This window comes from Trypanosoma conorhini (assembly GCF_003719485.1).
Source record: "Trypanosoma conorhini strain 025E chromosome Unknown Tco_14.4_contig_00025, whole genome shotgun sequence".
In the NCBI taxonomy this organism is placed as follows: Eukaryota; Euglenozoa; class Kinetoplastea; order Trypanosomatida; family Trypanosomatidae; genus Trypanosoma; species Trypanosoma conorhini.
This window is the reverse complement of record NW_021704112.1, coordinates 1-22,358: the sequence shown is the minus strand read 5'-3', so window position 1 is coordinate 22,358 and position 22,358 is coordinate 1. Positions and strand designations below refer to the sequence as shown.

Genomic DNA, 22,358 nt, shown 5'->3' with positions numbered 1-22,358 from the left:
ACAAGGAAGGCAAGATTGCGATCGAGCGGACACGCGCATGCGTGCAGCTGAGATGTGTTGCGTCCTATGGGCTGTCCCCCGCCTTTTCACCGCGAGGGGAGTGTGTCTTCTTTGCTGCTTTTCCTTCTTCTTGTCTCTGAGTTGCGAAGAGCACAACAACAGATTAAAGCAAAGCGGAAGACGTGCGGAGGCATACATCGACGGATACGGCAAGTGCGTTGTGTTCTTCAGAACTGAGGTGTTGGGGTACGGGCATGCAGCAGCCGCAGCGGGCAGTTGGCGCCATGCACAAGTTTATGATTCCCGCCGGCACGCCTGAGGAGGAGGCGCAGGGAGAGACGCGGAGCCCTTCTGCGTCTCTCGCGGACCAGCACCTGGCGTTGCACAAGCAGTTGGTGCGGATAAAGAGCGCCTTCTACTACGCCCCGGGTGAGTCCATGGCGGCGGTGCATCCGATGCAGGGAACTGTTTCCCCACGCCACGGCAAAGATATCCCGCCTCCGTGCATCGTTTCCGGGAACGGGAATCGTCCCCTCGCGGAGGCGGTGTCGATGCTGCTGGGACTCCCAACTCACCAAACCCTGGTGGGGCAGCACGCCAATGGCGAGGTGAACGTGCGCATTGATGAGAGTGTTCTTGGCGCCGATGTCTATATCATTCAAAGCACGACAGGAAATGAAGTGATTGACGTGAACACGGCTTTCATGGAGCTGCTTTTCCTAATTCGAAAGATGCGTCTGAGCAATGCCAGGCGAGTCACTGCGGTGATTCCGTACCTCGCCTACTCCCGGCAGGACAGCAAGCAAAGCGTACGCAGCACCGTGTCTTCCTCCGCCCTTGCGGAGATGTTGACACAGGCGGGCGCCGACCGCATCACGACACTGGATCTCCACTCTGGGCAGATTCAAGGCTTCTTTGAAAACACCCCACTCGACAACCTGCAGATGAACCCCGAGTTTGCAAAGTACCTGTGTAGCCAGTCTTGGTTTGACCCAGGCAACATGGCCATTGTTTCGGTTGGTTCCGGCGGCATAGCGCGGGCGCGAAGGCTGGCCGACATCCTCAACATTGATTGCATTGTAACCATCTTGAAGCGGTACAGCGCCTCCGGCGTCGAAACGTTGCAGCCCGTTGGTGATGTCAAGGGCCGCATCTGCGTTGTGCTGGGGGGCATATGCGACACGGGCCACATAATCGAGCGCGCGTGCGAGCTTCTCAGCGAAATGGGCGCAACGAAGATAACTGCTTGCTTTACCCACGGCATTTTGACCCCGCCGTGCGCCCAGCGCATCAACGACTGCGAGACCCTTAGTGAGATTGTTGTGTCCGACTCCATTCCGCAGGAGGAGCACCTTCGCCTGATTCCCAAGCTGAAGGTCCTCACCATCGCCCCCCTTCTCGCCACCGTCATCGACCTGCACACGCGCGACGAGGGGATCAGCTCTCTCTTTGACATGCCCCCCCTTCACTCGCGGGAAAAAAAGGTGTCCTGCGCGCCTGAGGCGCAGGAAGTCCACTGAGGCGGCTTCTCGCCTCAAAAAGTCGCGCGGGCGAGAGAGGCGACGAGTGAAAAAAAAAAAAAACAAGAAAGAAAGAACAAAAAAAGAGACGAAGAAAAAAAAAAAAGAAAGACGACTCTGGCGCGTATACAAACTAAAATGAAAAGCGACAACAACCACAACAGCAATATGTGTTGTTGATGGGGGGATTGCAATAACTGCTTACCCGCATTTATAAAAGTAACCCCGACTGTATTAGTCCTACGTAAAGCACTGTGTTCTTCTTGTGTTTGTGTTTTTGTTGTTGTTGTTGTTTTTTTTGTCCCCAAAATAGTTTAAAAATGACAAATCCACACACATACACACACAGAAAAAAAACAAATACACAAGCAAACGATTGACTTTTTTCCTTTCCGAGGTTTTTGTGGGCCTTTCCACAGCGGCGGAGCCGTGTCTCTTCATTTTCTTCCTCTTTTTTTTTCCTTTTTCTTTTCTTCTTTTTTGTCCTTCGTTTCTGGGGGGTTGCGGTGCCCTTGCCACTTGGGCCAAACCTGACACTCGTTGTCGTAGTGGCCCGGTGAGAGGGAAGAGGGGGGCTGCAATGTCCTCGGTGGTGACGCTGCGCGAGTTGGACACCCTTGAGCGGGAGGACCAGCCCCTGCTGGAGCGGTTTGAGCGCTGCCGCCACGACGTGGTGCGGGTGTCCGCAAGTTCCATTCTGCACGACTGCATCGCCGTGACGACAAAGGGCGGGTTTGTGGAGCTTATCAACATTGACACCGGCGCGTTTCGCCTTTTTCTCAGCCATTTGGGCGAGACGCCGCTAGAGTCACTGCTGCGGTGCTTCTCCCTCGTGCCGGCCCTCTATGCCGCGCACGGCAGACATCACCTGCTCTATTCTCTCGCATACTCAAATGAGTTGCTTCTGGCGGACATGGAACAAGGCACAGTGGAGGTCCTTGCGAGATTTCACAGTCGACCCAGTGTTGTTTTCTGCGACGGCGACTATATGGTATGTGGTGAGGGATGTGGACAGGTGGCGCTTTGGCGGGCTCCATGTGATGCGGCGGGGGCAACGTTGTTGTGGCGCCGGCCGGTATTCTCGGACACTGTCCTCCGCCTCTCTGTGCAGCGCGACTATGTCTTCTGCTCGTCGGCGGACTACTACTTCTATGTTCTGGCGCTGGAGTCGGGTGAAATTGTGGCTGCGCTGCCCCACGAGCCAGCGCCCGCGGTTGCACTTCAGCCCGCCGCCGCTTCGCAGGTGAGTTACGCCCTTACGGTGCTGTTCCTGCCCGAGGTTCTCTCTGTGTACTCTCCACCGCCACTTGTGGTGGAGGCTTCGACTGCCGCGACGCTCGCCAAACCTGCGTGGAGCTGTACCGCTGTGCTGCGCCTTGACGTGCGGATCAGCTGCGCGAGTTGCTGCGCGGAGCTTATGGCGCTGGGGACGGCCTCTGGTGTGGTGATTCTTCTGGAAATGGAGGCAGCATCCGGCGAGGTTGTGGAGCGCGTGCGCTTTGACGTTGGCTTTTCTGTCGTTGGCATTCAACTATTTACGAACGGGGAACTGGTGGTGGTGACGTCCGCAGGTGATGTGTGGAAGTGGGCCGTCCACGATCTTCTGCCGCGCGAGGGCGATGGGGTGGCGGAGGAGGAGGAAGAAGAAGAAGAGGCAGAGGCAGAAAACCTGTTTGTGCCGCAGCCGCACATGCAGCCACCTGACCCCAGGCGGACGCCGGCGTCTGTTGGCCGCGTGGGGATGAGTGATGGGGAGGAGATTGTGGTGGAGATGGGCGACGAGGCCTCCTCCACCGCCTCTGCGTCGCTGTCCGTGTCGTGTCACTCGGTGCGGCTGGAGAGCGGCGCGGCGGACGTAAGCAGCCAGGGGGCCGCCGCCTTGCCAGTGAGACCGAATGCCGGCACTGGCACGACGATCCCCTGCGGCCCCAGCAGCGGCGCTGGTGGCACGGATGCTGCCTGGGTGGCGCAGGGTAAGGCGGTGCAGGAGGACAATCTGGTGGCTGTGCATGCCGCGGGCCCGTTACAGTCGCTAGCGGCCACGGTTGGTGTCACCAATGACGTGAGGGACGACGACGTGGACAGCAGCGAGGGCGTTGGTGGTGGCAACGCTGGCAGAGGCTCTGAGCACTCATTCCAGCCCAGCAGCATTAGTATCGTGGCCGGCACAATTGGGGCTGCGGATACGCTTCGGAGTGTTAGCTTGGCCCCGCCGAACACGTGTCCCGAGGTGGGCCCACACTCCCCTTCGCATGTCTTGGAGCCCCCTACGACGTCCAACGCGGCTCAGGCTGCTCGTCGCGAGGAGGCGCAGCCGCAGCGCGAGGATGGAGTGATTGTCGCTGCCCCCGCCTCGAACGACGCTCCACTCCCGTCTGCCTCCGTGTCGTCCGCCTGCTCTCGCGCCCTGCAGAGCGTGCTGCGCAGGACCGAGTTGGGCCCGCCCGCAGTCATTACTGGGCTGCGTGCAGGCAAACGCATGGACCCGAGGAAGGCGCGCCACTTCGTTGAGAACAGCCACGCCGATGCGGCGCTGCCGCTGCCGGAGAGCCAGAGCTCAACGGTGCTGGTGAACCACCGGCAGGCCTTGGAGGAGGCGAGGTTCGACTACGCGGAGTACGCCAACGCGCATTCCTTCCAGGCGGAAGCGCTGAAGTACCGCTATCCCGTCAAGCTCCCTGTGCACGGGCTGCACGCGCAGGTGTTCGCCGCGGCAGAGCCCCGACTGCAGGACCGCCCCAACGAAAACGTGGAGAATGCGGAGGGTGACGATAAGCCCAGGAAGCAGCGACAGCAACAGGCCATCATAGATGATCTTATGAACGCCACCTTTCAGAACTTTACCCGGCGGAAGGACAAGGCACTTGAGGAGGAGCGTCGTCGCGGTGGCCCAGACATTCGGCAGCACTTGTGCGACAGCCTGTTGTTTGGCCCAGCGGATCCAAGCGGCACGGTGCTTTTTCAAGAGACCCGCGTACAGCCAGCCGTGCCCAACATGCTTTTTCTTCCCATGCCGCTGCCACCCACACCCTCGGTGCTGTGACAGGTGCAAAAGATATATATATATATATATATCCCGCTGTGTAGGTATATGTAACTAGATACTTGCACCGACATACACGTATTCCATAGAGGCGTCCCCTTTTCTTCCTTGCCTTGTCTGAGTGAAAGTGTGGGTCTGAACGCATGATGCTTTCCTCCCCCCACACACATACCCCTAAAATGCTAGTGTGGAGGGATAAGCAACGAAGAACAGAACACTGTACTATGACATCCTCTTTCCATCTTTTGTTTCTGTCCGGAGCTTTGTTGTTGTTGTTGTTGTTGTTGTTGGTCCTTTTTTTTTGTGAGCTCCTCACCGCTGCCCGTTCGCGGAACAGCAGCAAGGGGGAAGGGTGAAGGCCGGGACAACGAGGGTAGACGGACTGTACAGAGTGGGGCGAGGGAGCAAAAACCAACCACTAGCGAGCAAATGGCCGCGATGGGGGATGAGGCGCGGTCGCTCGTGGAGCTTGTGTTCCGGCAGCGCCACGAGGAGGTGCTGACATGCGAGAGCGTCGTCGTTATTGGGCGCGGGACGTCCAGCAAGGGGTCGAAGGCGCGTCTGCTGGCGCTCTGCCGCCCTTTCGCCTCCTCGTCGTCGGCGCCGTCGTCCATGTCGCAGACGACGCTGAACGTTGTGCGGGTGGAATCCGGGCGCGTGGCCAAGGTGAAGGAGGTGTTTGTCGTGGCACGCCTCGTGGACGTGAGCCACGACGGCAGCTTTGACGCGACCTTCAACTTTGGCGGAAGTGGCATGATCTCCGTCGCCTTTGAGTCGCACATTCAGCGCGAGATGTTCGTCGCGGCGGTGCACAAGGTGCAGCGGGACCTGCAGCCACACGTGACCACCGTCTCGCGGGACGTGCAGGTCTTGTTGACAGATGCGCTGGGCGCCGAGGTGGAGGCGGACGCTGCGGCGCGTGTGAAGAGTCTGCGGCGGGAGAAGCGCCGGGCCCTCACCGCCGAGGACGAGCGGCGGCTGCAGCAGTTTATTGGCCGGCACGGCTTTGACGACATCCGAAGCGCGGAGAAGCTGCTCTCAACGCGGCAGAAGGAGGCGGAGTTGTCGTCGGTGGAGGTGCTGCTGAAGTCCGTCGGCGCGTGGGAGGCGGTGCGCTCGCGCATCACGGCACTGGTGCTTGACGTGGAGGAGCTTGAGGGACGCATTGGGCAGTACTCGCGGCAAATACTCTCAAAGAAGGAACAACTGCAGCGCATTGAGCACCAGAGCAACACGCTGCAACGCAAACAGCGGAATCTGCGGAAGCTGCACGAACACCTTGAGGCGCTATGCAGCCAACTCAGCCTCCCGCCGCAGACGAGCACGCTGCTGGCGCGACTTCAAAGCACACGAGACGAGGACCTGGTGAGCTTCTTCGCGGAGGGTGACAATGCACAGGTGCTCTCGGTTGCGATGAAGCACATGCGTTCACTGCTGCAGAACAAAAAGCTTGGGACGGATTACCCCATCACAGCCGTGGCGGAGCGTCGCGCCTTTTTCATGGAGCAGCGTCGCATGATTGCTCGCTGCTCCAAGGCGTACATCCTGGCGACAATCAGCAAGTACGAGGCAGCGTACCTCGCCGACCGCACACGGTATAGCGGTAAGGGACGGCTCGTGTGGCGAATACACTCGGAGCTCATGACACAACTAGCAAGCATCCGTGACGTAATCACGGCGCTGGTGTACATTGACTTGGAGGGCTACATCGCCGTGCTCCGCCGATACCGGGTGAGCATGCAACGCATTTACGCCCTGGAAATGCACAAATTTTTCAAGTACGTGCGGTCCCATGTAAAAAAGGTCGGTCACCGCGGCCCGTTTCTTCTTGGTGTGCGGGATTCTCCCGATGACGCCCTCGCCATCCGCATGGAGACGACAGAAGCTGGAGAGACGCCGCGGCGAATGTGGGGCACGGGCAGCAGCGTGGCCTCAACCCCCGTCGCAAGTTTGTTACGCACCCCAAACGGTGTCGGCGGGGGAGGGAAGGGGGAAGAGGGGAAACTATCTGTCGACTTGCCCACGGCTCGCGACGCGGGTTTGCGGCTTTACGATGTGGCGGACATTCGTGCGGCTTCAGTCTCCGCTGCCCGCGCGTCTGCCCCATCCTTGGCCTCTGGATGGGCGGGCGCCTCCGACGACAGGCTGCGCCCCGATTTGGCGCTTGCCATGGTGCTTGAGACGACCTTTGGTGTTGTCCTGCAGGAGGAGGAGACACTGCAGCAGTGCTTCGGTGTTGTTGCGAGGGCCGCAGCGGCCGATGAGGCGGGTGACCTGCCGAGACCCTTCGACGAGGGCGCCCTGACGGCCTACGCGGAGGACGCCGCGAGGCTCTTGAACGACTCCCTGCTGGAGCTGTTTGGTGGCGACAAGCTGGTGCAGTTCCCCCCCGGCCCGGCGAGCGCCTCCGCTCGGCAGCAGGGCAGCGAGGCGGATTTGCTTAGCAGCAAGCTTTCCTTCGCCGAGGCAGACGACGACGGCAGCGGCGGAAACAGCGCCGCACAGGCGCAACCACCGTGCTACTTACTAAGGCAACTCGTGGGGCTTCTGGAGTTCTGCGGGGAGAAGTGTGATCGACTGTACGCCGTGCCGGTGATGGTCATGCTGCAGGCGTACCGCCGTGGGGGCACCCCCACCGCGGAAAGCGTCTTTTGTCAGATGCTACTTCGGGCGCTGGAGCGGGTGGTGGCGGCCACCATCTCACGGAGCATCGCGGAGCAAACCGCCTCCATTGCCGCCTGTCGCAGGCGCTACTTCGTGCACCCGGGCGGGATGCTGAGCTGCTTCACAAAGCTGCCGGCATTCGTGCAGCGCATGGAGGCGGTACACAACGCACTGCCGCCCGCCGTCTGCAACCGCGGGAAGTACGCGACGATTGCTTTGAGTTTTGTCGACCAGGCGTTTGAGGCCCTCGACTACACTACGAACTTTGGCGGCGCCGAGGCGCGCAGGGACGCGAAGCTCAGTTTTATAGAGACCATTGAAAAGCGGGCGGCGAAGTGGCTTGACGGGCTGGACAACAACTCTGTCAAGCGTGGTATCATTCAGCAGTACCGCCACCATGCCTTTTTCTGCGCCTTCTACGCTTCTCTGCCGGAGACCGCCTACGCCGTGGAGCTGCTGCGGGAGCGGTGTGCCTCCTCTCGGACGCTGCGGGACCACTACGAGGAGGTCTACCTCACACGCATCCTTCTTGTGAAGGACTTCCCTGAGTTCGGCACCTTTGCGCTTGTGGCCGAGGACCTTGCCCAGATCCATTCACGCGAGGAGCTGCGGCACCACAACGCGCTCTCCGTCGAGGCCGTCCGCCGCGTCCTGCATTGCCTGCCGCGAGAGGTGCGTGGCGGCATTCCGTCCAGCTCTCGCCGCATGAAAAAGCACTTCCTCCGCGATGCGACGGATCGAAAGGAAGAAAGCTCGTTTCATTGCACACTTCTGCAGCGTCTCTGGCAGCACTTCTCCACATTGCTCCTGCAGAAGATTGACTTCTTGGACGCGCTGCTTCGCTGGCCCATGTACGCCGGGATGGAAATGACCGTCACACGAGCCGAGGTGTCCTCCCTCCTACAGGCGGCTTGACACAATCCCCCCTCCCCACTGCTTCTTAATTCTTCATGTGGCTGACGCCTGCATGTCCGCTCCACCGAGTTTTCGCCGTGTCTGTGTGGTTTTTTTTGTACCAGTTACTCTTCTGTACGAACCCTTTGCATTCTTTGGTTGTCTGCTTCCTCTTCCCTCCCTCGCTGCATCCTTCTGTTTGTCGGAGGGAAACTGCTGCATGCATCTGTTTTTTTTTTCTTCTTGCTTTTGTTTTCATGAATATATATATATATATCTCCTTTTTTTTCCTCCTCTGCCCCTTCGCTCCCCTTTCCCTCCTTGAGTGCGGCCCCCGCCTCGCCAACTACGGTCTTTCCCACTTTAGGCTGCGTCGGTGCCGCCGTCCGCAGTTTGAAGTCTCCCTCTCTTTCTCCGTGTGTTGGGCGTTGTGGGCGTTGGGCACATGGATGGCGGCGGCGACGAGGCGCTGCGCCAGGAGCTGAACGGCGCCAACCGCCTCGCGGAGTTTCGCCTGAAGAAAGTCATTGAGCTGAAGGGCGAGGTGCTGCGCCTGCGCCGTCTGCTCCTGAGCGTGCGGGGCGGCAGCGAGGCCCTGCAGCGCCGCGGTTCCACGAAAAGACGCGATGGCTCCCTCCCCACGGCCACTGCGGCGGCTGCAATACAGCCGGGAGAAGCGGGATTCAAGCAGCAGCGGCGGCGGCGGGTGGCGTCTTCGCCGTCGCCGTGCCTTCCCGCCGCCTCCGCGCAAGTGGAGTCGCCCGGGCCGCGTGTGTCGTCCGCGCCGTTGCGCGCGGGGTTTGGGGGTGGCCGAGCCTCCGCCAGCGCCGCCCGGCGGCTGTGGCCCTCCGCGCCGCGGGGCGGGTCCCAGCGGCTGTCGTCGCCGTCGCTGTCCACGCAGCCCACCGCGGCCCGACCAAAGCTGACGACGCGCCCGTTCATCAAACTTCACACCGGTGTTGAGCTGCGCGGCCCGAAGACGTTCAAGCGTGTGCCGCCGCCATTGTCGCCGTCGCTTTCTGTGGCGGCGGCGTCCAACGCCACTTCGGCCGCGCTGGACGGAGTTTCTGCCGTCGGACTCACCCCGCCACCGTCCCCGTCGTCGCGCCTGTGCTCCTCCCTCGCCATTCGCCAAGAGCACGAGGGCGTTCGGGAGGCCCTCGCGATGCTGCGTGGCATTGTGCTGCGCGCCGACCGCAGCATGCTTTCAACCCTCACGACGCTGAGCAACCGCCGCAGCATTGAGCACGCCCTTCCCACCGCGCTGGCAGAGTTCAAGCAGTGCCTGTTGCGTGTTCACCCGTGCTTGGGTGGCAAGTTGCGTGAGGGCGAGGCGTGGCCCATTGCCGAGGACGAGAGGGATGCGTTGGAGGTAGTGGAGGCGCCCGGCATGGCGGCCGCACTGCGGGACCTTGTCGTCACGTACGACTACACAGCATGCGTCTACCAGCAGACGCTTCATCAGGAGGACGGCAGGATCGCCGTGAGACTCGCAAAGGCGATCCATGAGCTCCACGCCAACGTGTACGTGCTGCTCGCGCTGGCGCAGTGCCCCGCCGCGCTCCGTTAACGCTGACGCGCGGGGGGAGACTATAGACATTTAAAAAAAAACGAAAACAAAAATGGAACACAAAATAATACAAAAAAAAGTAACAAAAGCACCAAACACTGCAAGGTGGCGGTGGAGTTGACACGCAGCAGACCCCGCATTCCCTCCCCCGGCGTGTTTGTACGCATATGGATATATATGCATGCATAATGTATGCGTATACGCGCACTCTTTCTCATTTTATGTTTTACTTTCTTACGCAACTCGGGGTGCTGCCACGACGCGCCGGCAGAGGGCAGGTGCGAGCCGGCAGTCGTAGTGGTGAGAATTTAGTAGTGGGCGGGTAAACTGTTAGAAGGGGGTGCGAATGCGGCGGTGTTCGTTGCACCGCGCCGGCTTCCGGGTTCCGTCCGGTGAAGAGCTTGAGAGCCAGATCATCCTCAGCCGCTTCCGCAGAAATCGTGGCGACGGAAAAAGTCGCGGCTGGCTGCCGCGCGCCGTCACCGCCAGCCGTCTGCAGGCCTGGGTCGCGGTGGGCGGCATTCTGCTGGGCGCGGCCGTCTTCATTGGCCCGTGGCTCGTCGATGAGTACCGCGAGATGCTCGGGTACAAGTTCGTGCCGGTGTCGCCGTCCGCGATGCCGCACACCTCCCCGGCGTGGTGGGAGAACGAGTGGCGCAAGGGCAACCCGCTCTGGCGGGCTGGGGAGTCGACGGGCGAGTTTTACCGCGGCCCATTTGACTTCGTGCGGGCCGCGACCGGGCGGGACATGTACGACGGCGACGCCTTCAAGAAGGGGCGAGGGGCGGGGCGGCGGCCGCGCGCGCTCGTGCCGCTCTGCGGCGACTCGCCGATCGTGCCGGAGCTGGCGGGGCGCGGGTTCGAGGTGGACGCCGTGGACGCGTCGGAGACGGCGATGCGGGCCTGCGTGGAGCGCGCCGAGCGGGCCCTCCCGCACGACGCCTACGACCGAGTGCATCTGCACTGGCGCGACATATTCGCCCCGGAGCTCTGGACGGGCCCACTGCGGGGCGTGAAGTTTGACGTCATCTACGAGCGGCAGGCGATGACCTCGCTGAACTGCGAGCAGCGCGAGGACTACGCCTACCTGCTCAAGCAGGCACTCGCGGAGGACGGGGTGATGTACGTGGAGGGTGTCTTCCGCACCGGACGCGTGCGCGGCAACACGGTGCGTGGGCCCCCCTTCGCGCTGTCGCGGCGAGAGCTGCAGCATCTCTTCCCCGAAAGCGACGGCTTCATGGTGCGCTGCGAGGAAACGAACGACGCCATGACCAAGCTGAGCCGGGAAAACCGCATTCTGCAGCGGATACCGAAGGAGTTGTACGTTACACCGTTTCACTGCGCGGTGTTTCGGGCGAAGGCCGTCGATGCGGCGGCAGTGACGCCCCCATGAAGCGATGGTGCCCCCGTCGCCACAGGCGTCCTTTAGGACGCGGCTAGCGTCCACGCGTCACACACGCACACACACACACACACACACACATGGATGCACCCGCCATTCCCTGCTTGCCTGTGTGGCATTTCGCGGCATCTGTTGCTCGACCGCCCCATTGTCTTTGTTGCGCATTTTTCTTTACTACGTGTCTTTCCGTGACGGCGCAAGTAGAAGCGAAACACGACACCGTTAGGTTTAGGAGGATGCGTTGCGTACTGCGGCCTTGCCTGCAGCTTCAGCAGCAACGTGCCGCTGCCGCCGCCGCCGCCGCCGCCTCTGCCTTGCTCTTCGGCGTGCGCCATCAGGGCAACTCGCTGATTGGCACGATTCACGGCGGGGAGTTGTCGCTGCCGAGTGATCCGCAGGGCGGCTCGCAGCTTTCCGCGCGCAACATAGCGGTGGAGGCGCTGCAGATGAAAAAGCTGCATCAGGAGCGGGGCGGCAACCCGATGCTCGCGCAGCAGGCCCGCCGTGTGCTCTTCGCCACTTCCATCGCCGGCCAGAGCCTCGACGCCCGCTCCGTCGCGCTGCTGCTCAACACTGCCGTTTACTTTGGCATGGAGAGCGACGCGAAGCTCGTGCGGGAGTGCATCGACTACTGCCTGAAGAACGACAAACTCATCACCGTCGACGTGCTGCCGATCGTCGTGACCGCCTGCGCCACCCTCAAGTCGCGCGACGCGCGCGAGGTGATTGAGATGCAGGCGCAGAAGGCCGCCCGCAACGCGAAGTACCTGGACGCCAAGGGCGTCGCGAACATCATCAGCGCCTTCTCCAAAACCGGCATCAACCACGAGAAGCTCTTCGGCTTCCTGTCGAAGCGCGTGCAGACGCTCGCGCGTGTGGGGGAGTTTGAGGCGGCGCACCTCGTCATCATAGCGAACGCCTTCTCGCGGCTGCGGTACCGCGACAAGTTCCTCTTTGGCGCCATCGCCCGCCGCGCCATGTCGCTGCGGGAGCGCGTCACGGTGAACGAGCTCGTCCCGCTCATCGTCGCCTTCTCGAAGATTGGGCTGAAGGACCCGAAGCTGAGCAAGCGCTTCGCCACAAAGGCGATGGAGTACGTGGACCAGATGAACGCGGAGCAGGTGGCGAGCATGTTCATGGCCTTCGCCTACTTCGGCATCCGCTACGACCAGCTCTTTGGCGTCCTCACCAACCGCGCGGTGGAGCTCATCGACGAGTTCAACGCGCAGTACATCAGCACGACCCTCAACGCCTTCCAGCGCATCGGCATCAACAACCCGGAGCTCTTCGACAACCTCGCCGAGCGGGCCCTGGCGGTGGTGCAGGACCACGACGCCCGCGACATTTCCAAGACGGTCACAGCCCTCGCCCACTTTGGGCTCAAGGACGAGGAGCTGTTCAAGCGGCTCGCCTCACACGCCGCGAGCATCGCCGACCAGTTCGATGCCCTGGGGCTCGTGAACACCGCCCACGCCTTTGCGCGGACAAACTTTCTGCAGCAGGACATGGCGGTTGCCTTGTCCGAGCGCAGCGTCTACGTCTGCCGCCAAATTGACGCGGGGGAGGCGCGCCGGCTGCTGTGGTCGCTCGCAAAGTTTCAGGTGCGAGACCCGAAGATTTTGACGCCCGTTTTCAATCGCTGCCTTGCGCTGCACCAGGACTTCTTCTCCGACCCCACCGGCAGTGAGGAGATTGAGGAGATCTTTGACATCTACGGCCCCAACTTTTGCCCACCGCTCTACCAGCTGTACGTTTCCCGTGGGTCCACGCCGCAGATGTGAGACGCCGCCGTTGACGCGGCCCACACATCTGTCTTTGGCGCCCGGCGGCCGTTTTTCCCTGCATGTATGTGTGCAGTGGAGTGGGGAGAGAGAGAGTGGGGGGGAGGGGGGGGGGCGCAACACACACACGCACATCTCTAGCACTGTGCTGCTCGCTGTTGCACCTCCACGTGTCTTGTCGTGTGTGTTCACAGATGCCTTGATGGCCTCCCTGATTGGGGAAAGGCGACGGAAGCGTCGCGTTTTTCTTTTGCAAAAGAAGGGAGAATGGTCAAGGCGGGGGGGGGGGGAACGGAGCAAACGAGCAAACAAAAGAAGATTGTGGTGGAGTGGCAAACATCTCTCTTCTCGTCAGTCTCCGTCTCTCCCACTCACCCGTTGCTACGTGCAAACTTATACATATACACGTCAATAGTGCAACAAGGCAGGAAATGTTAAGTGGGTGGGGCGTAGGCGCGTCTGTGTCTATCGGTGTGTTCTGTGTGTCTGTGTGTGGGTATGTATGCGATGTTGTGGATTTTCCATCCATGCACACGCACATACACACACACAGAAACACGCACGCGAACGCATTCAGGAACCCATAAAAGTACACATTCACACAAGTGCGAACAGACGTGTCCACAAACACGCCGCCGTCCGTTATTACTTGTCAGCTGGTGTTATGGCTCCCGCGACGGGGTCTCCTTGGCGTGCTCTCATTAATCCACTATCTCTCTCTCTCTCTCTCTTCCTTTTTTTTTGCCTTGTTACTCTTCTTCCTTTCCCCACTTTCCCCTCACACACGTACGCACAGGTGCACTTGGCCACGGTCATCATGCTGAACAGGAAGAAGCACACTGTGGATGAGGAGGAGGCCGGCATGACGGTGCGTCAGCGCCTGCGGCAGAAGCGCGAGTTGGAGGAGAAGCGGAAGTTTGGGCTCGCACCGCTTGCCGTGGACGAGGTGTCGGGGAACGAGATCAGCCCGAATGTGCCGCAGCTCATCTCGCAGGCTCCGTGGTACTACGGCGCCTCCGGCCCCACGCTCGACCACCAGCGCCTGAAGTCCGCGGAGACGATGGACAGGCTTCAGGACAAGCACGACAAGGTCGTTGTGCTCGGAAAGGCAAAGGCGTACACTGCGGGGGCCTGTGGCAACTGCGGCTCCAGCACGCACAAGACAAGCGAGTGCTACAAGCCCCGTAAGAGGGTCGGCGCCAGGTTCAGCGGCAAGGTGTCGGCTGTCGATATGCAGGTTGAGCGGACGGAAAAAACCTACGCGCAGAAGCGTGAACGATACGCCATGGGTGCCGGCGTTGACCTGCTGCAGCAAGCCGCACAGGAGGAGGATAAGGGGGCGGAAGAGGCGCGGGCAGGTGGGAGGCACGAGGCCAACGGCGAGGCGGTGAAAAAGCACCCGCGTCTGCAGGACGTCTTTGCGACGCAGACGGCGGTGACAGGCGGCGGGGCGGAGATCAAAGAGTTGCCGAAGCACCTCCACAACCTCGACGACGACGGCGCGCTCTTCGACCCAAAGACGGGCTCCATGCGCGGGAACCCGAACGCGGCGGACCCAACCCGCACCTTCCAGGGCGACCTCCAGCGCTACCGCACGGGCGACTACTACACCTACCTGGATATGCAGCTGCGGTTTCTGAACGGTGAGTCAAAGTCCATCGTTGACTTTGAGCTGGATGAGCAGCTTCAGAGGCAGAAGCGACAAGGGCAGCAGCGGAAGGAGGAGGGTAACCGCAATGACAACGGCGCCAGCACGGAGGAGGAAACGGCGCGGGAGCGCTTGGTGCGATCGCTCTACGGCGACTCCGCCTTAGCCTCTGCGGAGAGTTCGCTACGCATGAAAAAGGCAATCGCCAGTGTGGCTGCTGCTGCTGCTGCTGCTGCGCCGTCGCCGGCGTCGTCCTCGTCGACGCCAATGGCGGTTCCCTTCCCCCGCACGCTTTCTGCGACTCGCAACGGCCACGCCTGCGTCTACGGCAGTTACTTTGACCGCGATGGGTTCCGATGGGGGTACAAGTGCTGCAAGCGCCTTGGAAAAGACGCAGCGGCATGTCAATCAACACCCAGAGAAATAGCAACAGCTGCGAAGGCAGAGGAGCAGAGTTTGGGCGGAGCATCGTGAGTATAAATGTGTGTTTTGATTCTTTTCCCTCTGCTTGTGTGTTTGTCTTCTGTATTGTGGAGGTTCTTACTGCGGCACAGGGTGCCGTGTGTGAGGCCGCTGCTGCGCCTGCCACACGGTTCCCGTAATTGGACCGATGCCCCGTTCCTCTACGCATGGAGTGTGGAGGGATGCCGGCGTCTCTGGCTGTGCGCTTATGTTGCTTCTCCGCGTTCTTGCTCTCCTCTCTTCCCCTCCCCCTTTATATCCCTCTTTTCCGTCGTCGTCGCCGGCGTAGCTGCCTCGCCGCTGAGGAGAGATTGAACGAGTACATTGGGAAGCAAGCGCAAGACCCCCCCCCCCACCGACGCGAGCAGTAGCGCAATCCCTATAGGCGCTTGCGCACAGCCGTCGGGGTGGGCAGAAGCGAGGAGAAAAGAAATAGGAACAGCGCAAAAACAAAACAAAAACAGAAAAAAAAAGCGATACACCGGAATAGAACAAAAAAAAAGTGCTGAGCGAGACAAGTAGGCGGCGGGAGGGAAAGAGAAGAAGAGGAGGTGATGTATGTGTACTTCAGCAAACGTGTTGCGGTGCCGGCAAGCACCGTTGTGACTTCTATCGCGTGGAATGAGGAGCAGGGCTGGCTGGCGTGCGGCGGCAAGGGCGGGCTGCTGAAGGTGCTGAAGATTGACAACAGCGCGGGGGCTAAGGGGGCTCTTTCGATGAATCAAACGCTCGAGGGGCACTCGGCGGACGTGCGGATTGTGGCGTGGAACCACCGGTACCGCAAGCTCACCTCCAGCGATGAGGGCGGGCAGATCATCGTGTGGACGCTGCACAAGGGCATGTGGATGGAGGAGATGATCAACAACCGCAGAAAAAGCACCGTGTCGGACATTTCCTGGAATACGGAAGGCACGAAGGTCTGCATCATCTACGCGGACGGCGCCGTCATCGTCGGCGGCGCGGACGGCGCCCGGATTTGGGGACGCGAGATCAAACATGAACTCGTGAAGGTCGCGTGGAGCCCAGACGACCGCTACATCCTCTTTGGCACCAAAACCGGAGAGATCCTTGTGAACGACAGCGACGGTGGCCACGCGGTGTGCCGACTGCGGGTTTCCTGCGTCGAGGGTGAAGCGGCGCTCACCGGCTTGTCCTGGCACCCCGCGTGGGCGGAGAGCCCGGAGCCGCTCGCCACGCTTGCCGTCTGCTACGCGAACGGCAAGATGCAGCTGATGCACGACGTCAGCGACAACCGCCCCTACATCATCGACAACGGCATCCCTGTCAGCAGCATCGCCTGGAACCCGCAGGGGACGATCTTCGTCGTCTGCGGCGTGACCTCGACGGCGGCCATGTTGGGTGAGGCGGCGGCGACCTCCTCGCCGTCCGCGCATACGCCCTCGATGGTGGTGGCGCAATTCTTCAACACGGACGGGATTCACCTGCGCACGCTGCGCGTTTCTGGGCAGCACTGCGGCGGGGTCACGTGGGAGGGCGACGGCCTTCGCGTCTGTGTTGCGATTGACGCCGCGCTGTACTTTGCGAACGTGCGACCCGCGTACAACTACACATACTTCGCCAAGACCGTGGTGTTCGCCTTCCACCGGCCCGACCGTGTAGAGCAGGGGGTCATGTTTTGGAACACGCGCAGCAACGAGCGCGTCATCCGCTACTTCCGTGGGCTCTTTTACATTGACTCCTGCAAGGACGCCTGCGTGATCGTCAACTCCTCTGGCGACGGGCGCCACCGCGTCGTACAACTCCTGAACGCCATCGGCAGCCCTTTGGAGACCCGCATGCTTGAAATGGAACCGCTTGTCTGCGGCATGAACTCTGCGCACATAGTGCTTGCCGACGAGGAGAACATTTACGTCTGGCAGTTCCGCGACCCAGGCGTCGCTCTGGACTTGCTTGACCCCATCTCTGTTCAGGCGAGCCGCCACGACACGCGCGAGCGTGTGGTACATGTGGATGACATTGTTCGCCCTGACACCCCGCCCTCGCTGATTGGCCACACGGCCGTCACGAATGATCTTGTCTGCTCGCTCTGCCTCAGCGAGGACTTGCTTTTCGTCGCCCGTGAGTCGGGGCTGCTGCAGCTGTACAGCTTTGCCCCACTGCAGCTTGTGGGCAAAATGACTTTGCCCTTCCGCGTGCAGTCCATGGCGGCCAACTCGAATTCCACCCGACTCTCAGTGTGTGATGTGAGTGGCACCATGACGCTTCTCCACATAGATCCCGCGAAGCTCTCGCTGGTGCCTAAAAAAATCTCCCCGCAGCCAAACTTTGAGCGCAAGGATGTGTGGAACATGCGCTGGTCGAAGGACGACCCGGAGCTTCTTGTTGTGATGGAGAAGTCCCGCATGTACATATTTCGCGGCACGGAGGCGGAGGAGCCCGTCCAGTCCTGCGCCTACGTCTGCAAGTTCAAGTCCTTCAAGGTGCGTGTGCTGCAGCTGGACGAGATCATGCAAGACCCGGAGAGGCCCCGCAAGGAGCACGTCGTCGACTTTGAGACGCGCGAGTTGCGGGAGGCGCGGGAGGCGCTGGAAACGATGTCGATAAAGGAGGCCTACATGTACGTGGAGGGCCACCCACACCCGAAGCTGTGGGCACTGCTCGCCGAACACGCCTTGGCACAGCTGGACTTTGACCACGCGGAGATGGCGGTCGTCCGGTGCGGGGACTACCCGGCCATCCAGTTCGTGAAGCGCGTGAAAAAGCTCGATGACCCGCAGAAGCAGCGGGCGGAGATCCACACCTACTACGGCCGCTTCGACGAGGCGGAGAGAATCTACAAGGAGATTGACCGCAAGGACCTCGTGCTTGACCTCCGCTACCGCCTGGGGGACTGGTTCCGTGTTGTGCAGCTTGTCCAGGAGGGCGGCGGGGATGAGTCGCACATGCGGCAGGCGTGGGAAAACATTGGCGACTACTACGCCGACCGACAGAAGTGGACGAAGGCCTCTCAGTACTACACACAGTGTCGACAGCTGCACAAACTCGCCCACATTCTCTTCCTGCTGGAGGACTACGACCTCCTCGCCCAACTTATCCCAAGCGCGGAGCACGACAAGGGGCTGCTTCTCAAGATTGGCGAGATGCTGCTTGCCGTCGGCCTCGGGGAGGAGGCATCGCGTGCCTTCCTCGCCGCAGGCGAGGCGCGGTTGGCGGTTGCCGGGTGTGTGCAGCTGCACCAGTGGGATAGCGCCGTGGCGATTGCGGAGGCGCACAAGCTCAAGGATATTTTGCCGCAGCTTGCGCGTCACACGAAGAGCCTTGTTGAGAGTGAGCGGCTTCCAGAGGCGATTGAGTTGTACCGCAAGGCGGGCCGCCACGACGAGGCAGCGCGACTGCTGGCGCGCCTCGGGCAACGGGCCGCCGCCACAGACCCGCTACGGGCCAAAAAGTTTTATGTGCTCTCTGCACTAGAGATAGAGAAGCACCGCAGGAAGAAAGTGACGCTGAGCAGCGACGGCACGGCTGCCGTGGATGCGCTGCTGAGTGAGGAGCGAGCAGCGACGTCAGAGCGGGTGTTGGACGCGGCGTGGCGCGGCGCCGAGGCGTTTCACTTCTTCCTGCTCTGCCAGCAGCACATCCTGCACCGCAACCTGCCCTACGCCCTGAATGTGGCAATGCGGCTGATGGAGTACGACGACCTCATCAGTCCGGTGGACAGCTACAGCCTCATTGCTCTCACGGCGTACCTGGCAAAGAACTTCAGCATATGTAGTAAAGCGTTTACGCGCCTGGAGGCGGCGGAGCAGATGGATGCGCAGAAGCAAAATGAGCAGGATGGGGGTGGCCCCGCGCTGGCCGGCCAGCTGCAGCTGATTGACATGACGATGGACCTGGATGTCTCCAGCAAGAGCTTCGCAGCCCAGCGGAGCAGCGCCAACGTCGCCGGACAGGCGGCCGCAGCCTCCACAGGGATGAGTGGCACGACGACGTCGATGCAGCTGACCAACCCCGCGAAGGGAGTGGTGCTCGCGACGCAGTTTACCTATCCGACTGTGAGTCTGAAGGAGCCACGCCGTCGCTTTGCCGACCTGGCGGTGAAAATATTTACGAAGTATAAGCCGGAGGACAACTCGGCGGATCGTGTGAAGTGCCCCAAGTGTGACGCCTTCAACAAGGAGTGGGCCTCCACGTGTGCACGCTGCCAGCATCCGTTTGGGATTTGCATCTTCACCGGCCGCTGCATCACAACAGAGGACTTCTGGCAGTGTGGGGTGTGCCGCCACCGCATCATTGACGTGGAGGGTGACCGGTTCCGCAACTGCCCTCTGTGCCACACATCGATGAAGCGTCGGGCCCGTGACTAGAGCCGGCAGGAGCGGCGCAACCCCACGCCCTCCGTGTGGCGCATGTATTCTCCATGCTACACTCGCAGCCCCCCGCCGCCGGCATAGATGCCCCGCCGCGCCGCCTGGGTGAGGGGTGAATGCGGGCCGCTCCAGCGCCCAGTGACAGTTCCCTCGCCCAGGAAGAGGATGGAGCGACAAAGAGAGAAGAAAAAAAAAACATCACTTTTTCAAACACAAATGCGGCTCAATTTTTGACTCCTGGCAGGCCGTCACTTCAAACATTTTTTTTATTGTTGTTCTTGTTTTTGTTGTTATTGCTTTCTTTTGTTTTTTGTTTTTTCTTTCCCCCCCCCCTCTCTCGTTTTATCCTGGGCTGCTTTGACAGTGCACGCAGGCTGCCGTAGGCATCAGAGTGGGTGGTTTCTTTGGGCCCTCACCGTGGCACCGGCGGCACGGCAACAGTAAGAGTCAGTAGAAAGGGCAACACGGGAGGGGAGAGGCTAACCGGCGGGGGTGTACGCCATGCTGCGCCGAACTTCACGTCGCTTTGTAAGCGCCAAGCAATTCTTTGGAACCGAAGGGCAGCCAATAGAGCCATATACCGCCAAGTCGCTCTTCCTGTTCAGCTTCATCGCCTCCATCGCGTTCCTGTCGGTGTTTAGTGTGAAGGAAACCAAGAAGGCCGGCCCACTTGAGCTGCCGGACGAGCTGGAGGCAGAAAAACGCCGTAAGAGTGACCCACGCCGCCCGCCGTGGCCGCTGCTGCACCAACGCGTCGTCCTTCTGCGCGAGGGGAAGGCGCCGCACGATGATCTGCCCCTCTTATGGGAGCAGACACGGCACTATTACCCCGCTGACTGGCTTGTGCCGCTCGAGATCACGCAGGTGCTGAAGTACACAAGTGGGGCCTACCTGCAAAACTACGTCGCGGACCCCGATCAGCTTCGCAAGGAGGTTTTAATGCAATTGCTCAACGTCAAGTATGGACGTGTGAAGGACCCCAACGGCGGACGCATTAACCGTGACGTGGAGGAAATTATTTCCATGGCAATAGAAGATCTGGAAGGCATGGACCTTAGCCCCTCCGCGGAAGCGGCGCTGGTGCCTACGCACACGTGAGGTAATTTGAACGGTCTCGGCGAGCGCAAAGGGCTGGAAAAGGGCATACAATGTAAATCCGTTTTCCCCCCCCCCTTTTTTTTTCCGATTTTGTTGTTGTTGTTTTTTGCGGCTATCGTGTAGGTGTGACTGAGGTGGTAGATGAGGGACAAACATGAAGGTGCTGCGAGGGAGGGGGGAGAAGGAACTCGTCGGGCAGGAGAAGCAACGCCACGCAAGAGATCCTCTGGCCTCTGCTGATGCTTCCCCTCCGCACAGGTGGACCGAGAAGGCGGAATCTGTTGTGTGCCATTTATTATGGCACCATTGTTTGTTTGCTTGTTTACTTCTCCGTTTTTCTCGTCCTTCTTTGTGTGCGTGTGTTACCTTCACGCTGCAAGGTGTGAGGGGCCCGAAATAGGCATGCCGGAGGCGCCTGGGGACCTCGTTCTTCTTCCACGTGCCTTGGCGCGTGCCTTTCGCTGCCTGCGGAATGTGCCCATTGTGCACTTTGTGGAGGTCGCCAAGGTCAACCGCCGTGGAAAGCGTCAGCAGCGTTTTCTTGTCATCACCCCCACCCACCTCTTCTCCTGCGTGGAGAATGGCGTGATCCAGCGCTGCGTGCCGACGAGGAGCGTGGCGGAGGTGCACGTGTGGCGCGGTGCGGCGCCGCAAGTTGGGCTGAAGATCCCGTCCGAGTACGACATGCTCTTCTTCATGAACTCGGCCGCCGATGTGGCGGGCGTCGTGGCGGCGCTGCAGCCCCTCTCCCGTGAGGGTGCGGGCGGCGGTGGCGGCAGTGACGCGCTTTGCCTAGTGGAGGCGGCAGAGGCGCTGAGCGGCGCGGCGTATGCCCTGGAGCGGCCAAAGGGCCTTGCGCGGGGGATCTCCCACGCGTTGGACTGGTCGGTGGGGGCTGTCGGGGAGGTGCCCGCCGCGGGGATGCGCGACGGCGTGCTGCGGCCGTTTGTCGCCCCCAGCGCGAGGGGCATTTTCCTGCACGCCCCCACGACCGCCGCGGCACCGTCGTCGCCCTCGTCAGCGGCCGCCAGGGGCGTGGCCTCGTCGTCCGGGGGGGAGACCGCCCAATCGAGCGCGTCGCAAGCCACGCGGCGCCTCAGCAACGACTACAGCGCCGAAGACGCGGCAGACACCCCGGTCGCCGCCGCCTCTCCGCCCGTGTCCCCCCGCCCTCCCCCGCCCGAACCCGCGGCGGTGGAGGTGGGGCCGAGGCCGCAACCGGCAGCCACGTCGGCGATGTCCAATGCCGCCAACACCGACAACGGCCACGGCGGCGGCGGCGGCGGCGGCACTGCCGCTGCTGCGCCGGCAGGGGAGCAGGCGCTGCGGGAAGCGCGGCGTCGGGTGCTGGCGGAGAGGGAACAGTGGTGCCTGCTGCTCGCCGCGGAGCGACGCAACACGTACCGTCTGCGACAGGCTATATCCGACTTGCGTGGACAAGTGCTTGCACTCTCTTCTCAGAACCTCGCCATGCGCACCGAGTTGCTCAACCAACGTACTACTTGACATCCAAAAAAAAAAAACTGGTCCAAGTAGTAGTAGTAGTAGCAGCAGCAGCAGCCACCACCAAGAACGGAGTCGGGGGAGGGTTGCTGTTGGTGGTGGTGGGACTGGGACTGGGTGTTTATCGTTATTTGGGAACCGCTTTTCTACCGTGCGGGCGGAGTCGCTTCCCGTGTGTCTAGTGGTCTTATTGACGTGTATTCTCTCCTATGACTGCTTTTTTTATGGCCTTCCCCGCTTCTAGTGGACGGTGCGAAGCATACCTCGTTCCCCAGAGGAAGGATAAGCATGCCCCCAAAGAAAGCCGCCGCCGCCGTCAAGAAGGCCGTTCCAGCCAAGGGTGCTTCTGCTGCTAAGAAAGCACCCGCGAGCCAGAAGGCTTCGGCAGCCAAGAAGAGTGCTGCTCCCGCCGTCAAGAAGGCCGTTCCAGCCAAGGGTGCTTCTG

The 22,358-nt window shown here is 61.1% G+C and overlaps 10 protein-coding genes across 10 annotated transcripts, besides 13 other annotated features; all 10 read left to right on the top strand.

The window, feature by feature from the left end:
* Positions 1 to 254: 254 nt before the first annotated feature.
* Tco025E_00904 (phosphoribosylpyrophosphate synthetase) lies at positions 255 to 1,520 on the top strand (the record flags this gene model as incomplete). Its single annotated transcript, XM_029367843.1, has 1 exon — positions 255 to 1,520. The coding sequence occupies one exon, from the start codon at positions 255 to 257 to the stop codon at positions 1,518 to 1,520; it is 1,266 nt and encodes a 421-aa protein (XP_029232028.1).
* A 49-nt stretch (positions 1,521 to 1,569) lies between these two features.
* Positions 1,570 to 1,630: a microsatellite.
* A 145-nt stretch (positions 1,631 to 1,775) lies between these two features.
* Positions 1,776 to 1,822: a microsatellite.
* Positions 1,823 to 1,850: 28 nt separating this feature from the next.
* Positions 1,851 to 1,887: a microsatellite.
* Positions 1,888 to 1,894: a microsatellite.
* A 206-nt stretch (positions 1,895 to 2,100) lies between these two features.
* On the top strand, positions 2,101 to 4,563 carry Tco025E_00903 (putative suppressive immunomodulating factor; the record flags this gene model as incomplete). The annotated part of the gene is made up of 1 exon (XM_029367842.1): positions 2,101 to 4,563. The coding sequence occupies one exon, from the start codon at positions 2,101 to 2,103 to the stop codon at positions 4,561 to 4,563; it is 2,463 nt and encodes an 820-aa protein (XP_029232027.1).
* Positions 4,564 to 4,575: 12 nt separating this feature from the next.
* Positions 4,576 to 4,595: a microsatellite.
* A 231-nt stretch (positions 4,596 to 4,826) lies between these two features.
* Positions 4,827 to 4,853: a microsatellite.
* Positions 4,854 to 4,992: 139 nt separating this feature from the next.
* On the top strand, positions 4,993 to 8,142 carry Tco025E_00902 (uncharacterized protein; the record flags this gene model as incomplete). Its single annotated transcript, XM_029367841.1, has 1 exon — positions 4,993 to 8,142. One exon carries the CDS (start codon positions 4,993 to 4,995, stop codon positions 8,140 to 8,142), a length of 3,150 nt encoding a protein of 1,049 aa, XP_029232026.1.
* A 424-nt stretch (positions 8,143 to 8,566) lies between these two features.
* Tco025E_00901 (uncharacterized protein) lies at positions 8,567 to 9,691 on the top strand (the record flags this gene model as incomplete). The annotated part of the gene is made up of 1 exon (XM_029367840.1): positions 8,567 to 9,691. One exon carries the CDS (start codon positions 8,567 to 8,569, stop codon positions 9,689 to 9,691), a length of 1,125 nt encoding a protein of 374 aa, XP_029232025.1.
* A 346-nt stretch (positions 9,692 to 10,037) lies between these two features.
* On the top strand, positions 10,038 to 11,084 carry Tco025E_00900 (thiopurine S-methyltransferase; the record flags this gene model as incomplete). Its single annotated transcript, XM_029367839.1, has 1 exon — positions 10,038 to 11,084. The coding sequence occupies one exon, from the start codon at positions 10,038 to 10,040 to the stop codon at positions 11,082 to 11,084; it is 1,047 nt and encodes a 348-aa protein (XP_029232024.1).
* A 58-nt stretch (positions 11,085 to 11,142) lies between these two features.
* Positions 11,143 to 11,174: a microsatellite.
* A 155-nt stretch (positions 11,175 to 11,329) lies between these two features.
* Positions 11,330 to 12,874, top strand: Tco025E_00899 (uncharacterized protein; the record flags this gene model as incomplete). Its single annotated transcript, XM_029367838.1, has 1 exon — positions 11,330 to 12,874. The coding sequence occupies one exon, from the start codon at positions 11,330 to 11,332 to the stop codon at positions 12,872 to 12,874; it is 1,545 nt and encodes a 514-aa protein (XP_029232023.1).
* A 457-nt stretch (positions 12,875 to 13,331) lies between these two features.
* Positions 13,332 to 13,389: a microsatellite.
* Positions 13,390 to 13,400: 11 nt separating this feature from the next.
* Positions 13,401 to 13,437: a microsatellite.
* A 146-nt stretch (positions 13,438 to 13,583) lies between these two features.
* Positions 13,584 to 13,605: a microsatellite.
* Positions 13,606 to 13,691: 86 nt separating this feature from the next.
* On the top strand, positions 13,692 to 14,996 carry Tco025E_00898 (pre-mRNA-processing factor SLU7; the record flags this gene model as incomplete). The annotated part of the gene is made up of 1 exon (XM_029367837.1): positions 13,692 to 14,996. The coding sequence occupies one exon, from the start codon at positions 13,692 to 13,694 to the stop codon at positions 14,994 to 14,996; it is 1,305 nt and encodes a 434-aa protein (XP_029232022.1).
* Positions 14,997 to 15,429: 433 nt separating this feature from the next.
* Positions 15,430 to 15,457: a microsatellite.
* An 81-nt stretch (positions 15,458 to 15,538) lies between these two features.
* Positions 15,539 to 19,309, top strand: Tco025E_00897 (WD repeat domain 35; the record flags this gene model as incomplete). The annotated part of the gene is made up of 1 exon (XM_029367836.1): positions 15,539 to 19,309. One exon carries the CDS (start codon positions 15,539 to 15,541, stop codon positions 19,307 to 19,309), a length of 3,771 nt encoding a protein of 1,256 aa, XP_029232021.1.
* A 263-nt stretch (positions 19,310 to 19,572) lies between these two features.
* Positions 19,573 to 19,635: a sequence feature (A-rich).
* Positions 19,636 to 19,813: 178 nt separating this feature from the next.
* On the top strand, positions 19,814 to 20,410 carry Tco025E_00896 (uncharacterized protein; the record flags this gene model as incomplete). Its single annotated transcript, XM_029367835.1, has 1 exon — positions 19,814 to 20,410. The coding sequence occupies one exon, from the start codon at positions 19,814 to 19,816 to the stop codon at positions 20,408 to 20,410; it is 597 nt and encodes a 198-aa protein (XP_029232020.1).
* Positions 20,411 to 20,812: 402 nt separating this feature from the next.
* Tco025E_00895 (uncharacterized protein) lies at positions 20,813 to 21,916 on the top strand (the record flags this gene model as incomplete). The annotated part of the gene is made up of 1 exon (XM_029367834.1): positions 20,813 to 21,916. One exon carries the CDS (start codon positions 20,813 to 20,815, stop codon positions 21,914 to 21,916), a length of 1,104 nt encoding a protein of 367 aa, XP_029232019.1.
* Positions 21,917 to 21,941: 25 nt separating this feature from the next.
* Positions 21,942 to 21,970: a microsatellite.
* Between the last annotated feature and the right edge of the window lie 388 nt (positions 21,971 to 22,358).